This window comes from Molothrus aeneus, chromosome 3 (genome assembly GCF_037042795.1).
Source record: "Molothrus aeneus isolate 106 chromosome 3, BPBGC_Maene_1.0, whole genome shotgun sequence".
Classification (NCBI taxonomy): domain Eukaryota; kingdom Metazoa; phylum Chordata; class Aves; order Passeriformes; family Icteridae; genus Molothrus; species Molothrus aeneus.
The window spans coordinates 53,350,959-53,367,255 of record NC_089648.1 but is presented as its reverse complement, the minus strand read 5'-3'; the positions used below and the strand labels follow the sequence as shown (position 1 = coordinate 53,367,255).

Below are 16,297 nucleotides of genomic sequence, written 5' to 3'. Positions count from 1 at the left end.
GACAACCATGTTTTCATTCTAGTTGGATGTTGACACAGAGAAAGAGCCCATCTCGCAATCTCCTTTTGGAGTCGTCCCATGTGTAAAGTACTGGAAGCAGAAAAAGGCTCTGAGAAGCACCTGAGAGCACAAAGAAAGCAAAAGAAAAATAAAAGGGAAATTATCAAATAAACCCAGGGAAAAGAAAGATTATTCTTTCTGGAGTGCAGAGGATGCGTGTTTCAAATGTTTGTGATGAGAGATTAGACAAGGCATCTTTGTCATGTGTATGTCTCTGTGCATTTTCACTAGACTTCTGAGAATTGATCTCATTATAAGCTTCTGTAAATTCTCTCTTTTGTTTTTTTTAGCCATTCTTTGAAAGATTTTTCAAGTGTAATGTGAATTACAATTTTGCATTCATACCTGTACAAAATGGTATATTGTCTTCTATTTCTCACCCTACCCACCAAATAAGATTTACCTCTTACTTCCAAAAGTAACTGATGCAACAATTTGTGAGCACACGTGTAAGGAAGGTGGACTGAGTCGGATCTCTATCAGTTGTAGCACAAACCTTAGCACCAGGTTGTTAACAGGGCCTATTTTGCCATTTCTCTGCTTACATCTTAATACTTGAAAGTAAAGTGGCAAAATACTTGTTTAATTCTTGAAATATTTGGCAGCATTATAAGGAAAGTGAACTGATTTTGCTTCTAAACAAGCCTAAAGGGCATAGTCCACCTGAGGTTTTTATATTTGTCAGCTTGTTTCCTGAGCCGCAAAGGTGCTTGTCCCAGCCTTGGCTAATCCCAGTGTGAGGTGATAATGTCCAGTGCACGTGGGGACAGGCAGGTGTGCCAGGAAAAGGTATGAAGCCAAGGCTTATTAGAGAAAACGTGATGAACTTTCTCCACAGACCTAAACACCTGTTGAACAGGCAGCCTGCAGTGATTGGAGCTGACATTGGAAGCTCAGTGTTGTCAGGGGCTCAATAGTCGTCAGTACCCAATCTCAGTGTTCCTTGCCTTTTCTACCTTCTCGTTTATCAGTGTGCTTGCTGCCTTTTTTATTTGCACTACCTATAGGTATTACTGTGTGATGTACGTTAGTTGTACAATCTCCAGGGCAGATTTTTTGCTGCTACTACCAGTATGTAAGTTGGGGAAATGAAGAGCAAAATTTGACTTCGGTGCAGTGCATAAGAATATGTGTTTAAATAAGTATGTATGTTTTAAATGCATGTGAATACGTTTCAATGAGTGTGTATTAACACAAATACTTAAAGTCTGTAATCTAAACCTTGATTCAGAGCTATCAGTCTAGTAAATATTTGAGTCTTCATTTTCTAATTTTACATTGAAACTGGGTTAAATTGTTACATCTTCATGTACCTGTGCTAGATATATTGTAAGAATTGCATATTTACATTCCTTCTTTGGGTACAGTGGTTTGTATTGGGTCTATAAAGCTGATTTTTTGCAGTTTGCAGTATTGTCTCCTGTTTACTACCGTAGGATGGTAGTAAAGAATGAAGAGAACCTACCACTGTAGCTACTTTGCTTTTCACAGTGTGTTAGAGTATCTGTTTTCTACTTTGCTTTCAGCCAGCCAGCTACACAATCTAAGCTAAAAAAAAACCAAAACTAATTTCCAAAAAGAAGGGGGTGGTGGGAGGGAAGGGAAAAAAAAAAGCAAGCTTTTGTGAACCACAGGGTTGTGTTTTTATGTAACTGTTTTTGTGGCTATCAAACTACCCAAAGTTCATGTTATGTTCATCTTGTCAGTATGTGTTTAAGACCACCAGCTTTGTTTTATTTCAAGTCGTCTTTTGGGTTGATGTAACACAATATGACTGAATGTGTTTTGGCAGGGAATAACTAATCTAATCCATATACTACCAGATGAAAGCAATTTACTCAGGGTTTGGGGAAGCGCTCGAATTTTCAGTGCAGCCCACAAAGGCATTTTCCCCCCATTTAATTGTCCCTTTTTATATCCAAACAGATCCAGCAATGGGAACAAAACCTGGAAAAATTTAACATGGACCTTTTCCGAATGCGATGTTACCTATCCAGTTTGCAGGGTGGGGAGCTCCCAAACCCCAAGAGCCTTTTGGCTGCTGCCAGTCGTCCTTCAAAATTGGCACTGGGGAGGCTCGGCATTTTCTCTGTCTCATCCTTCCATGCACTGGTAAGTCCAAATGCACTTCCATGGGTGTGTTACACAAAAAAAAATACATGTGCTTAGACGTGGAATTGTGCTGGGATAATGCATGGCTGCACCCACATGCATTGCTCAGGCAGCCCTGTACACTTCTCACCCTCTCTGCCTGCTCCTTGTGACTGTAAATACATTTTCTTCTACAGGATATGGCCATGGCGTTTTTTTTTTTTTTGCTCCAGAGTACTCCAGACTTGGAGTCCCTCCTAAAAAGGAAGTATTCTTAGAACAGGCTAAAGCTAGAAACAATTCAAAATTAAATGTCACTTTTTTTGAAAACTGTGGGGTGTGTTTCTAAAGAAGAATGAGTGAGATCCTTAGCTGTAACCTGTTGCCACCCTGTCAGCTTCAAGGGAAGTACAACAGTAGCAGGTTTGCCTCTGCTCTTCAACCTTGGCAGGGCTGAAAGGCTGATCTTGGCAGAGAGGGCTGGACCACATTTGCTGCATGAAAAGTCTGAAGAGTAGTACCGAAAGAAAGACCTATCAGGGAATGTGTTCCTCTCCACCACTGTTTTTATCTGTGTGCTTTGTGCCATTCCTTGTTAATAACTCAAAGCCATAGCATTTATCTCCTATGTTTGGCAATTTGGAGAGTCTGTCTTCCTCTAGAAATTTCATATCTGAATGATAGGTTATCATTCTTATTCAGAGCCTTTTCATTAGCTTTTGTTTTACAGAGCAATATTTTCTCAGATTTGCCCTTCCTATGGCTTCTAATTTTGCCCCATGACAAAAAAGTTATGCTGCCATGCCACTGGAATACTGAAACAAGCATCACTGCCGAAAGCTTAAAACATCGTCCTTGCACTTTGTCATGTTACACTGAGATGAACTGAAGTAACCCCCATTTGATGCCTCAGGTTGAAATAACTGTCAATATTTTGCTGTTATGAAAGTGATACAAGAGGGTCTGTCTCTGTGTTTAAATAGATCTGCTCCAGGGATGAAGCTGCTCTCAGGAAACGTACCCTGTCTCTGTCCCAAAGGGTTCGAAATAAGAAGGGTTTATTTTCTTCTCTAAAAGGACTGGACACATTGGCAAGAAAAGGAAAAGAAAAGCGACCTTCCATAACTCAGGTATGATCTTACTTGCTGGGAATGGCATAGAATGGCTTGTTTCTCCTGGAGTTCATCCTGCAAGGTGCTGTTGGTGCACAGGGTAGAAGACATTTGTCCATCAAACCTACATCCAAGGTTTCAGTAGGTTTAGCAAACTTGCAATGGGATCATCACCTGTGAAGAGTATATGTCTAATTTGGGGTTTTTTTTGTGATGAATAAGATTGGTGAATGACAGGTTTTGACCCAGTAATTTAATTATTGCCAGCATAAGAACATCAGGCTGGAATTTGTAACAAAACTTCTCCTCTGGCACATTGCAAACTGTTTGGATGTAGGGTTTCTTTCAATATAGCCTCTCTGCACAGTCCTTAATACAGTGTGTGCTTGTTTGTGGCTGGGACTCTGAAGCACTGTTGCAATTCAATATAGTGACATAGGTGAGTCTTCAAGGGAAAAAGAGTCTGTGCAAAGACAGACATCTTTGGCATGGCCTGTTAAAGCAACACACACTGCCTGGAAGTACATTTTAGCCACCAGGAGAAGACTGCTGTCATGCAGGCAGTCAGCTCTCAGTACAGACAGCTGACAAATAATGCCAAACCAGTTTACTGAAGACTTGGCACAGGTTTGGTGTGCAGGGTCAGGCTGGCTCTAGGGAGAGGGACTATGCTGATGTGTGCCCCCACTGAAGGGCTGCACTGCTGGTGAAACCACAGTATCTTTTTCTCTTTCTGGAACTAATGGCCCATGCTTACATTTAGTGCAAGCTCCACACTTCAGGAGTCTGTGTTTTCTCAATAAAAGCTCAGTTATATGCAAAACAAAAGTTTGCTGCCTTTCCCCTGAAAAAAAAGGTAAATAAGAGCAGAGACGCTTCTTGACAGTGAGGCTGAAGTTACAGATGTGCATTCTGACTCAGAACATTACTGTTTTCACTAGCCTCTGCCACGTCTTTGTGTTGCTCCTGCAAAGCAGTATTTTGTGCATTGTTCATTAGGTAATTTTGCTCCTGGCCCTTGATTTTATTAGTCACAAAATCTCTGATCAGCACTTGAAAATTGGCTGTTCTTGCATGTGTGGTAGTGTGTTGCGGAATATTTAAACAAGCCTATCTGTACATGTCCTGCTCGAGACACAGAGCTGATTCAACAGATTTAATGTTGCAAAATAACACATCAGGATTTTCTGGTCTAGTGGTTTGTATTTTTAATAGGTAAATATCTGTGTATTACCCTGGCATTAAACTTCTGCCTGTTACACATTTTAGCATATCGATCGAGGTGTGTTAGCATGGTGAAATTGATTAATGAAACTCTGCCTTACAATAGAAGGTACCAAAGGAGAAATTTTCCCTAGGTCATCCATTTCACATAACTTCCCCCTGTGTTCCCCAGCAGCAGAGTCTGGTCTGGGAGTCCTGCACCTCTATTTCTTTATTACTATGAGCACCGAGGGAAGGAATGTTATACCCTTTAGTTCTGTTCCCAGCAGAGCTGATACCTTGCCCTGTTTTTAACTGGGTAATATGTCTTCTCTTATGCTTTATAGCCCATGAAGGGGATTCTGTGGAGCTCAGGGACAGGGAATATTATAGCTCTGGCAAGGAGAGGAGGCTTCTGCTACCCTCCCAGTGCTTTCCTGAGCAAAGAGAAGGGAGGCCTGTCACAGGCAGAGGTGCCCCCAGTGGGTGTTTGCCCTTGTTATTACAAACCTCGCAACCAGCTGGTCCAAAAATATTTTCATTTTCATAGACAAGCTGGAGTTCTTGATTTTTTTTTCTTTTTGTAATTAAACATCCTGCAATATAAGTAAGGAAATTTAAATGCTGAGTGTTGCCTATAAAAGTGAGGAATTTTTATGGGCATGGCTTGAAAACTGACCCAAGAACCTAGAAGATGGCTGAATAGAGAGCCACATCCTTGCTCAGACTTGTGTATATGCACATAATTCTGTATCAAAATCAGAATAGGCCTGAGGATAACTTTCTTGTCTCTTTCAGCCAACTGGGTTAAGCAGAGAAGTCGAGGTTCCTTCTCTGCTCATTCTGTTGAGGTGTTTCTGTCAAACAATAGATTAAAAAAAGTCTTGCTTTCTTAGATTTAAGTTCATTTGACTGTAGCTGGTATCTTTTAATCTTCAGTACCCTAGCTTCAAAATCCAATGGTATATTCTTGAAGATCATTTTGTCAAGGAAGCTTTTAATTTTATCTTGTTTATTTTTATGACATTAATAAAACTGTTCAGAGTTTCTGTGCTGGGAAGCTTTCGTAAACATTAATGAAGTGGCTAAGTCTTCTACAAATCAGTTAATAAAACTGCACTGTAGCAGATGGGGGATGTCTAGGCTCACATTATCCTCAGTTTCTTAAATGCTTATCTGCTTTCTTATGTCTAAATGGTGAACTGTTTTGACAAATCATAAGCAATAAAATACTTTGATTATATCTGTGGGTGAGACAAGGAAGTTCAGAAGTGGTACCTTTTATTTGCATTGACAGAAACAGGATTTTGTATGAAATCTAGAGAGTTTGTTGTCTTGGATTATCTGAAAGGCTTTTGCTAATACCAGAACCCCCCAAAAGTTCATCTGTAAGTCTGATATTGTCCTAATTTGTTGACTGCAGAAGGAGTTGGAAAATGGTTTTTAAATTTGCAGTTTAGGAGGGCAATGTTATTACTTGAAAATCTCAATGTCATTTATAAAGTATATAGGTCTATCCTTGTGTTTGCACCAGCCTTATCACTGAAATATTCGTATCCATAGCCGTATACTTTGTTTAAAAATAAATAAAAATCTTAGCAACTTTGTGAGATACCAGTAGTTAAATTTCCAGAGCATGTGGGCAATGTACATCTGAGGTCCTGCCTTCATCACTTCCAAAGCAGACACAGTAGTCAGCTACTTTTGTTGCTTAATAGTGTGGGGTTTTGGTCAACTATGCCTTTAAAGCTAAGCTAAAAGTTTTGATTAATAGTGCCAAGAAAATTGGTTAGAAAAGATGCAAAACTGTAGGGTAGGAGATTTAGAGACACCAGCAACAATGATTTGAAATAGTCCCTTGAAGTCATGATGAGATTTGTAGCTCTCCCAAACAGTATCCTGCAGGGTGAAATTTATAATTCCAGTATAGTGTATGGTTTTGAAGGTAAATGACTTTAATCTTATTACTTTAATCTTAAATAGTGGATAGGAATAAACAAGAACATATTTTATACGTATTTGAATCTGAGTGTGCATGTAGCTTAAAAGAGAAAATCAGCTTAAATTTTCTTTGTATGGAGAGAGTTGTATTTCTTTATGACTTCCAGTCAGAATAAAGCAATAAAAGGTACAAAAGATCCCTGGTGCTTAGCAGGTTGATATATATTCCTTAATTTAATTTTATTTTTTGTTTTTTTCAATGGATTTACCCAACACATGTCAGAAGCAAAGGTGTTTATTTGTTCAACCTACTTATTTATCTGTGATGTTTTCAATAGGTTTTTGATTCAGCAGGAGGACATGGATTTGGTGGCGTGCAGAATTCAGCCAACTCTGCTGAGGTATGATATGCCTGTTCTCATTCTGCATCATCATGTTTTTGAATTCCTGAATGCATTTCTCTATGGCAGGGCTGGTTCAGAGACCCTAAAGAGGTTCATAAAATGTATTTATTGTCAGATGAGAGGATTATAACTCTGCTAATGAAACCACTTCAACATAAGTTTCTGAGCATTCATGGTAAGCTTTAAAAAACCAAACCAAACCGCTAGAAGCTTCTTCACACACTAATGCATACAGTCTGAACACTGTGAGAGAGACTTGGGGCCATGCTTGTTTGAAAGCATCTTTCACAGTACGGCAAATCATAGGATGGGTTGGACTGGAAGAGCCCTTTATAGGTCATCCAGTCCAACCCCCTGCAATAAACATGAAAATCTTCAACTAGATCAGGCTGCTCAGAATCCCATCCAATCTGACCTTAATGGTTTCCAGGGATGAGATGAAACCCAGGATATATTTTTCCCCTTTGTCTGTTTCAACAGAAGCTTTGTATTTTGAGTTTGAAGGCAATAAAATCTATGTAAAGTCTATGGACCATCCCATCAGAGAAGTGAGATTTAATATAAAGCTGGAGATTGCCCAAATAAAGGAGAATAATAGAGCATCCCTCAGCTGCATTACCCAGTAAATAGCTGTGATCTTCTCTGATACCCAGGAGGAGGAGATGTGCTGCTTTTGCCTGCCTGGCCTCAGTCATGATCCTTCTCCATTCCTTCAGCCTCCCTGGGGCACAGTGTTGCCATCCCCTAGTCTGGAAGGACATGTCCCACTGACAGCAGCTATCCTGTAATCCTGTAGCACTGTTTTGCCTTCTGAAAGTATCTTCACATTTTGTCTGTTTTTTGAAAAAATGGATTGAAATACCAGAATTCCCTTTATTACTTGGCCACTTGCCTGTTATTTCCTGGAGTGGAAAAGTATTTAAACCAAATCACTCCTCTGTTTTCAAAATAAATTGTAATTATGGGGTTGAAATCAAGTCTTGTAGAGAACACTTAAAAATTTCCTCCAGAATGTCCCATTGTGTGTGGTGTGAGATGGCATCCATCTCCCATCTCAGAGACAGCAAGCGCAATTCATTCCTGTTCAAACATGCTGAAACGTGGAGAAGTTTGCCACATGAGAAGTGACCAAATCTCTTGGGCACAGCCCCTGAAGGTTTCTCCTGAAGGGCTGTGACTCCAGTCCCTTGGTTGGATGCCAGCCCCCTCGGGGCTGGGAGGTTGATGCAGCTGCCTTATACAACAGGGTCTGCCATGGTTCTCCCATCCTCTGGCTAACAGGAGCATTTACTCCTCTGAACCCTCCTGAGGAGACAGAGGAATGTTTTGAACTAGGGAGCAGGCAGAATGAAATGCTCTCCCTTTGGTGAAGTGTCAGCAAAGGGTCAAGGTCTGTCTTCTTGTCCCAGCTCTAGGTAAAGCAGCATTCTCCAAATTCAGGTAGGGGTGCACAGCCCTGTTCCCCAGGTAGAGGGGGACCATCAGAGGTCAATATGGCTGCAGGTTTTGGGCCAGGATTTAAAAATTTAGCAGGGTTGTTCAAGACTAGAAAAACACACACAATTTAGGGTGCTGAGCAGACCTCTGGAGCTAGAAAAACATTTTTTTTTCCTTATTATTTCAACCCTATTTCTGAAACCTTTTTTCAATGGGTATTAAATACAGCGTGGGCATTTTTAAGATCCTGACATTTTGGTGAATCATACAACAACTCAGAAATGATTCATCATAACTTTGAAAACCGTTACTCTGGCATCAGCCTGGTTTCACTGATTTAAAATGAAAAAAAAACAACAAAAACAGCATCAAAACTTTTATAAAATGCTGCCTGGGTATGACAAATAGCGAAGTCTGCCAGGGAAGCTGTATTTTCCCTGAAAAGGATGATAAAACTAGAGGCAAATAGTGGGAGGAAATTATGAAGTAACCTATTGGTCCTGCAGCAGCCCTGTGGCACAACATGTGACAGTCCTGGCGCCTCTTTCTGGAAAATTGGATGGGTTGTTATAACTTCATGTGGCAATGAATGAATGAACTATTGTGGAATTGGTCACTGCAGGCATAACAGGAAAAAAAAACCCTTTTCATGTCAGATTTTCTGAGACGGAAAATGTGGATGAAGCAACGGTTCCTTGACTGCAGTTAAGGAACAGTCATGTTTAATAACAGAGGGAAGTTTATCTCAAATTGTATGCTTGAGCATCAGTGTACATGGCAAGGAAAGGACGTAGTTCACATTGGCTGCAAAGCTTTCTGTCCCGTTATAAAAGCTTACATCAAAATGTGGCTTTGGACCTATTCCTCATCACCTTAATCCTCTATGATATTTGGTGATGGGGTTTTTTTTTGTCTTTGTTAATAGTGAGATTTATTCCAGTTGCACAGATTTGGAGTGCTAGTGTTGCAGGGCAATAAACCATTGTAGTAGTTGCAAACCTCCCTTGCTGAGGCAGGCATAGCATTGGTTTTCCCCGGAGAAAGCCACCAGGGAAATTCAGCCTGACTCATATGTGCTAATCTCTCACAGCCTCCCTGCCTTGCCCCCTTTCTCCTTACTGTTATTTACACTGTGGAGGTAGGTCAGGCTTCATTCTCAGGCAGTTGATTTAGTGCTGAGAGGACTAGAGTTCCACAGGAATCATCTTCTTCAACATCACCAGCATTACGAGCAGGCTGCACCTACAGCCGCCAAGGTCAAACTTCTCCTGGTGTGGATTTCAACACTGTGTTAATTGCAGTAGCAGAACATGACTCCTGTTATGTATAAATTGATGGATTTCAGTAGGATTTCCATCACCTGTGTTAATTGAAATTTCATGTTCAACTAGTTAAAAGGGATGGTTGAGCAAGACAGACAAGATTAATGAAAAGACTTAGTTCATTAATATTATTTCACCAAACCACTATTCTGGCATCACATTATTATTGTGCCACAATCTGGTTTGTCTGTAACCTGAATTTCTGCATTGTTTGGTAATTACCTGGAAAGGATTGCTTGCTTCACTGTTTTTACAGCCATAGTTGTTATTTGCAAAAAGAAAAGAATATTGTCTCTCTGTTGCTACTGACAGATTGTTGTCAATAACTTTGCTGCCTGCAGCAAGGAAAAGAGGCTCTGTGCAGCTTTTACAGCAGCTTTTAATTGTGGTGAACCCTTGGGCTTGTGTCCCGGTTGAGAGGGGGCAGAACTGTGTAAACAAGGGTCTTTATGTAGGCAGCAAAGTCCCCCAGCACAAAAAACAAGCAAAAAATACTAACAAAAAGCACAAAGGAAGTAGGGATGCCTGGGAACAGCTCAGGATATCTTAAGATATGCCTTGGGTGGAAGTCTTGCCACTCTATTGAGTTATTGTCCATTTTCAGTGGCTGCATGGGGAATCAAGGGACCCATCTGCATAAACTTAAATGCCTTGATATAGGTAATTAAGTGGTGTGCTGAATGGGCTGACCCAAATAATATGTGAGACTCCGAATTCTGAACAGCTCTTGGTGTTTGTCTTCTCCCGTGTGGCTTCCTTTGAACCATGCAGCCTGAAGTGCAGTACAGGAGAAAGCGTGAAAGTGAAGAGTGAGAAAGTGACAGGGAATTTATTTAGGACTGATGTTATTTGATCAAGCAGAGTGGCATTGGAAAGAGGGAGAATGTGGAGCAAAATGGTAAACAGGCAAAATACCCTCTGCTGCCAATGAAACACAGTGTTCTCAAACTGTAAATAAAATAGGAGCACTTTATTCCTACTTTAAGCCTTTATTTTTTTATGGCTAGCCTTGCTCCACAGTGCTCTCTGCTGGAATTTTGTTGTCATTTTCTGTCAAAATGACACCAATTCAATTTATTTATTTATCTATTTATTTACTGAGTTATTTTACATGTATTGGTTAGGTAAAATTGTAGTTGCAGTTCTTCTTAAAAATTTATTTCCACTGTGATATAAAACCAGGTAGATACATATTTCCACAGTCAGTTAAATCAATGATTAGTATGAGACAAAGGCATGAAACTCCATCATGGGAAAGCACAGCAAGTTCAATCTGAGCTCTAGAAAATCAGGCCTTCAGTAGTGAATGAGAGCAGGTAACAGAACTCTGCCTGGATTGCCATGGGGAAATACACAGCACTGTTTTTGAATCATAGCCAAATCAGCAAACTGCTAATGTAATTGAAATGCTTTGTTTTGGTTTTTTTTGTTTTGTTTTTTAACATTCATATATGTTGTACTTTTGTCTCGTTTCCAGGAGCAAGTTGATGATTTTTTGAATGTCTACAGCTCAGTGCCAGAGAGCATCCAGAAGGAAAATGCTTGGGAAACACAGACATACGTTCATTTCTGTGATGGCCAAGCTGTGGCGCTGACACTCAAGCCAGAGCACAGGGTGGAGGATGTTTTGTCTTTGGCATGCAAGGTACTTATTTTTCATGCTCAATTGCTCCATGTAAATAGCTGTGGACTTGAGAAAGAACATAGTATATCAGTGGATGCATGAATAGGGAAAACTGTGGTAAGATTATCATTATATATAATAATACAGTAATGAGATAATATATAATACTAATAATGCATAATGAGACAGCAACAGGGAGATGCTTAAGGCACATTGCTCTCTTTCCTCAGTTGTGGTTTTTATATGCTGTATCTAAGGCAGCAGGGTTGTGGCAAGGTTTTCAAGATCGTTGCTGGAGATAGCACACAGGGAGTGCTTCAAGAGCAGTGACAGTGCACCAGGCAGCCAGCCCTGGGCAGTCTCAGCACGTGTCCACTCTGTGTTGTCCTTGCAGCAAACCCAGTTGTTCTGTGCAAATTAATCACAGAGGAGCAACAGGGACTGGTTGAGCTAGAGTAGGAGATTAAGACATTCAAGACTGCTGTGACAAAGGCTATCATATAGGTTTGCTTCTGAAATGACCTTTATACGCTTTTAATGAAATACAAGCTCTATTTGTGAATTTGAAAGAGTGAGTATGCTTGTGAAAGTCAGTGCTGGGAAATTGAGAGGGATTGCTGTAGACCAGGAACAGAAAACTGAGTCACAGGTTGAAGGTAAAATAGAAATACCAGTTTTAGCTACAGGCAAAACACTAGCACCTCTGGAACGTTGTAATATACCTAGCATTTCTGCCTCCATATGTGTCAGTGCTTGAACTCTATAACTTCATGTTTCAAGACACTTAAATGATGCTAAACAGCTTTTTGGAAAAAATTACCCCTTACCCCCAAGTTCTCTTTTCTGGCCAACTGGTAAATATATTTTATTTACTTCACAAGGGGAAAAACAGGGAAAAAAGAAGTCCAGTGCCGGACAAGATCCAGCTGTAGCTTTTGGCATACGTTACGGTGAATTTCCATGTTAACTCATTGAACTGCCTTGACGTTAATGAAGTTTGAGGCTTTAATGGAGGAAAGGACCCAATTTAATGGCTCTTTTCACGTGCTAATATTGAGTGAGGAAAAAAAATAGAAAAGCTTTTAACAATCCAGAGTAAACTATAGTTTTAAAAATCAAAATAAATCAAAATAAGCGCTCTGATTTAGGCAAGTCCCAATGCATCTCCAGGGCATCATTAAGAAGAAATTATCTTCTTGTTGCTTCTCCTGGTGGAGACTGAATCCTTGAGAAAATGTTTAATATTAGGCTTTACATTTAAAAACTTGGCTGTGCCCGGTCAGGCTGAAGGGATTGTGTGATACACGGGTTGGCCACCAGGTGGCACGGGAGAGCCAGAACATTCTGAAGTCCTTGGGGCACCATGCGAGACCCCTAAAGGAGGAAATAAAATTTATAAAAGTAAAATTAAGTTGGAAAAGGAAATTCCTTACCTCTCTTATTCTATAATTCCAAAATATTTGTAATTGTAAAGCTGACTTTTAATTGTCATTGTCTGTATCTCATGAAAATTTAGTTTTAAATTCCTTGATTTTTTTCTTAAATGTTTTTCTGTTTTATTTTGTCTTTCTATTCTGTGTGTAAAGCTTTTCATAAGCATTCTCTAATGCTGAATACTTTCTGCTCATCTGTCCTGGTTCTTTTCCTTCTTACATTTTCATTCTGCTCTGGTGAGTGTAAGGAATCTTTCTTCTTAACAGAAAATGTTTGAATGCTATGTGGATAAGGTTAAAGTTCAGAAGAGTTGTTAGGGTTTTATTTTACCCCTTCATCCATGCTTTATGAGGTTTATACTTTTCTCATTTCTGTTTTCCATCTGAGGTTTTTGGATAGCACGTATAAAACAACTTGTGCATTTGAATTCAATTTTTCAGGATTCAGAACACAAGTAACTTGTAAACTGCTTAAGTTAATTACCAGTTACTCAGTAGAGTTAGATTTGTAAGCTGCTGAGTTGCATTAAAGGGGTTAAATAACCCTCAGGGAGGGTGTCAGTCCTCTTCTTTTGGAAATGTTGCTTCCTCCTGTTTTAGAACTGTTGGTCTATTAATATGCTAAAATGAAGTGTTTTGTGCCTTGGTCTCACCCGTATCTTGATTTTTTCAGAGCCTCCCATCAGGGGCTCAGCACTTTCAGGCTAATATCCTTTGAGAATATCCCTATTTCCCTTTGGCTTCCTGTTGAGACAGGATCTTTGCTTTGACCTCATGTGGTAAAAAAAAAATAGGGGAAACTCTCTGATCATAGATGAAATCCAGCAATAAAAATAGAATCTAATAAAGGCAAACCCTTAGGGAACCTGCTTGCCATCCCATCTCCTCTCCTAACTGCCCATACATGCACACACATTTTCTACATCAGAAGCAAAAGCTGCTAAGCAGAACTAAATCATCAGAAGTAGTCATAGAAAAAGGTGCTTGTGAGTGCTAAGTTCAAAAGGACAGAAGACTGTTGAGATATCTTTGGAAACATATATTAGTGCTCAGTTAACCTAATAGCCAAGACAGAGTGTTCATTAAAGGATTTGGGAGGATCATAAGGCAAAATGGAAATAGCACTGTAATCTTATATTTTAAGCATCTAGTTTTGTTTATACTACAAAAATAGGCAGAAAATTACTTTTTGAGATTGCTTTTGCGTGATTTTAGAAGCTTGTTGTGTGTGTCATTTCTCTGTCTTCTAGGATTCGGGAAATAAATAATGAATTCCAAACTCCATTCTTTTTCTTCTTTAGATGAAACAGCTGGAGCCAAGACACTATGGCCTACAACTCAGAAGACTGGTTGATGAAAATACTGAGTATTGTGCTCCTGAGCCATATGAATACATAGTAGACCAGGAAAGTGTAACTCCTTTTAGATAAAGTTTTGTGATGTTGGTTGAGCTGCAGTTGAGTTATCACCTACAAATATGTGAAATTTAGGTGTAAAACGAGGTTTTAAAGCTGTTCTGGGACTGCATTTTAGTTCACAGTTTTGAGTAGCTAGGCACTGCAAGCACTTTCTTCAAGAAATGTTTGAAGATTTGAATGAGGCTTTTAGTACAAAAGTAAAGTGTCAGCTTGTACTGCAGAGTGGGTTTTTGGTCTTTAACTTTAGTCCCACTAATAGCAGTGATGCTTACAAAGTAACACAGTTCTCTATGTAAAGACAGCAAGTCTTGATGCAAAGAATTTTGTACTTGTTTCTCATGCTGTATCTGGGGTTTGACTTTCATTTTCATTTTTGATGACTTCTGCTACTGTTCTTTTCTAACAGGTGTATGATGAAATAGAAATTTGTCCATTAAATGTTTATCATGTTCATCTGACAAAAACTGAAAACATAAGTGATTATGGTAAGCTCCCAGGAATTCTTCTTTTTATTCTTCTCATTGCTTACTTTCTCTCTTTGGGACTTTTGAGTTTCTGAAAGCAGACAGAGCCATCCTTGATAGCTCAAAGTATGAGTCTGCAAAAAACTCAAGGCATTATAACAAAGACCCAAACTGATTGTTTTACTGGCAAGTGCATTTTTTATGTTTTGGAAGGGTCCACTTTCTAATTTTCCTACAGTGGCTAAATAATTGAAGCATGGGCTTGTCAGAAATATGAATGTCCTTTACCAGGACTAATATGAGTGCTCTCAGTCAGACACTGGTCAAGGTCTGCTATTTTTTTTTTTTTTGTAGTGAGATCCTCTGTTGGCACAGTATCAAAAATATCCTTTGGAACTAATTCTGACAGGCTTTTTGTCTAGGGGAGGTAGTTATGCATATAGGAATAATTGCATATCTTGCAAAGGAATAATTGCATATCTTGCAAAGATACCTTTGTAAGGCAGCTTTATGCTGTGCTTTAGCTGCAAGTCAGTTTTAAGTTATTATTTTCTGGCCTTTCCCACTCATTAGTCTAGTATAGTTTATTGCTTTATAGTTTGGGGGGTTTCCACTTTTTGGAGTTGTTTATGCACCTCTGTGTCTGATGGAGACTCTATAGAGTTCTTACTGTAAAGATGGACTGTGCTGTGTTATGGAAATGTCATGGAGCTGAGGTAGAAAATACTTTTTTTGAAACCTTTTTTTTTTTTTTGCATCAGATCGTGGCATTTTCTGGGAGTTGAAAAGTCTTACTAATTTTAACAGGTTTTACAATGACTGGGTCACCATGTGATAATTTCTATATGCTCTGTGGGTGTGTTCTCATGAGAAGTATCTTCCTTCTCATGTAAAGTCTGCTAAATACAGGAAATAAAAGGGAAATGTTCCCAAGAAAGTTTATTTGATTTAAACCTCTTTTACTTCAGGCTTTGCTGTCACAGCCCAAGTTGCTGAGAATGAACATCTCACCCATATCTTTGTAAGTGATGTTCTCCCTGATGGATTGGCATACAAGGAAGGTATTGTATCCTGTTTGTGTTTAAAACTATTCATTATCTTTTTTGAGTCCAAAAACTTGAAGGAGCTTTAGTAACGCTGTCTCAAATATTTCTCGGCTTTTACTATTCACAGTTTTCTTTCCTGAAGACCGTGGAAAGTATGTAATAGTAGGAAAAACAGTGTCTACAGAGTAACTGAATTATCCTTTCAGTGTAGTGGGGACAGTTCTTATTCACCCTTGGAGACAGTCTGTGTTCAGCCATCCAACTGAGTGCTTTTGCACAGAGGAACAGACTGGAGAAAGAGTTCATCTCACACCAGGGAACTTCATGGGCTTGATCAGTTTCTATGAGCCATTGCTTCCACTTTTGCTGGCAAAAAGCCTTCCTCCCCAGAGCAGTTTTCTGCATACATTTCTGTGAGCACCTTCCCACTGCACTGCTCAGAAAATGTGCCTCTCTTCATTGGCACGTGTGAGCATCATGTGGGTTCTGCTAGCTGAAAAATAGCCCCAGAGAAATGGAGATAGATCTGAATTTGCTACCTGATGGTAATATCTCCTTGGTTTTGCTGACTTAGAAAGACAGCACTTGCTACTGTTTAGATTTATATAAAAGCTGATAAAAACCTCCATCTTTAGTTGTTGCAGCTTTGCATGAATAATTTGATCTCTGTGACTAGTGCCTTGTTCTTCACAGCTGATGAAATATGTGTTATGGTGCTGTATAGTGATGGTATCTGGTTGTG

General features: G+C 39.5%; 1 protein-coding gene across 1 annotated transcript in view; it reads left to right on the top strand.

Moving 5' to 3' along the window:
- The window catches only part of TIAM2 (TIAM Rac1 associated GEF 2), a 165,754-nt gene that overhangs the window by 98,924 nt on the left and 50,533 nt on the right, over positions 1 to 16,297 (top strand). Inside the window, exons 8-14 of the mRNA XM_066546939.1 lie at positions 1,987 to 2,172; positions 3,135 to 3,281; positions 6,746 to 6,808; positions 11,048 to 11,215; positions 13,929 to 14,034; positions 14,453 to 14,530; positions 15,478 to 15,570. Coding sequence (XP_066403036.1) covers positions 1,987 to 2,172; positions 3,135 to 3,281; positions 6,746 to 6,808; positions 11,048 to 11,215; positions 13,929 to 14,034; positions 14,453 to 14,530; positions 15,478 to 15,570 — 841 coding nt within the window. The remainder of the gene's footprint in view (positions 1 to 1,986; positions 2,173 to 3,134; positions 3,282 to 6,745; positions 6,809 to 11,047; positions 11,216 to 13,928; positions 14,035 to 14,452; positions 14,531 to 15,477; positions 15,571 to 16,297) is intronic.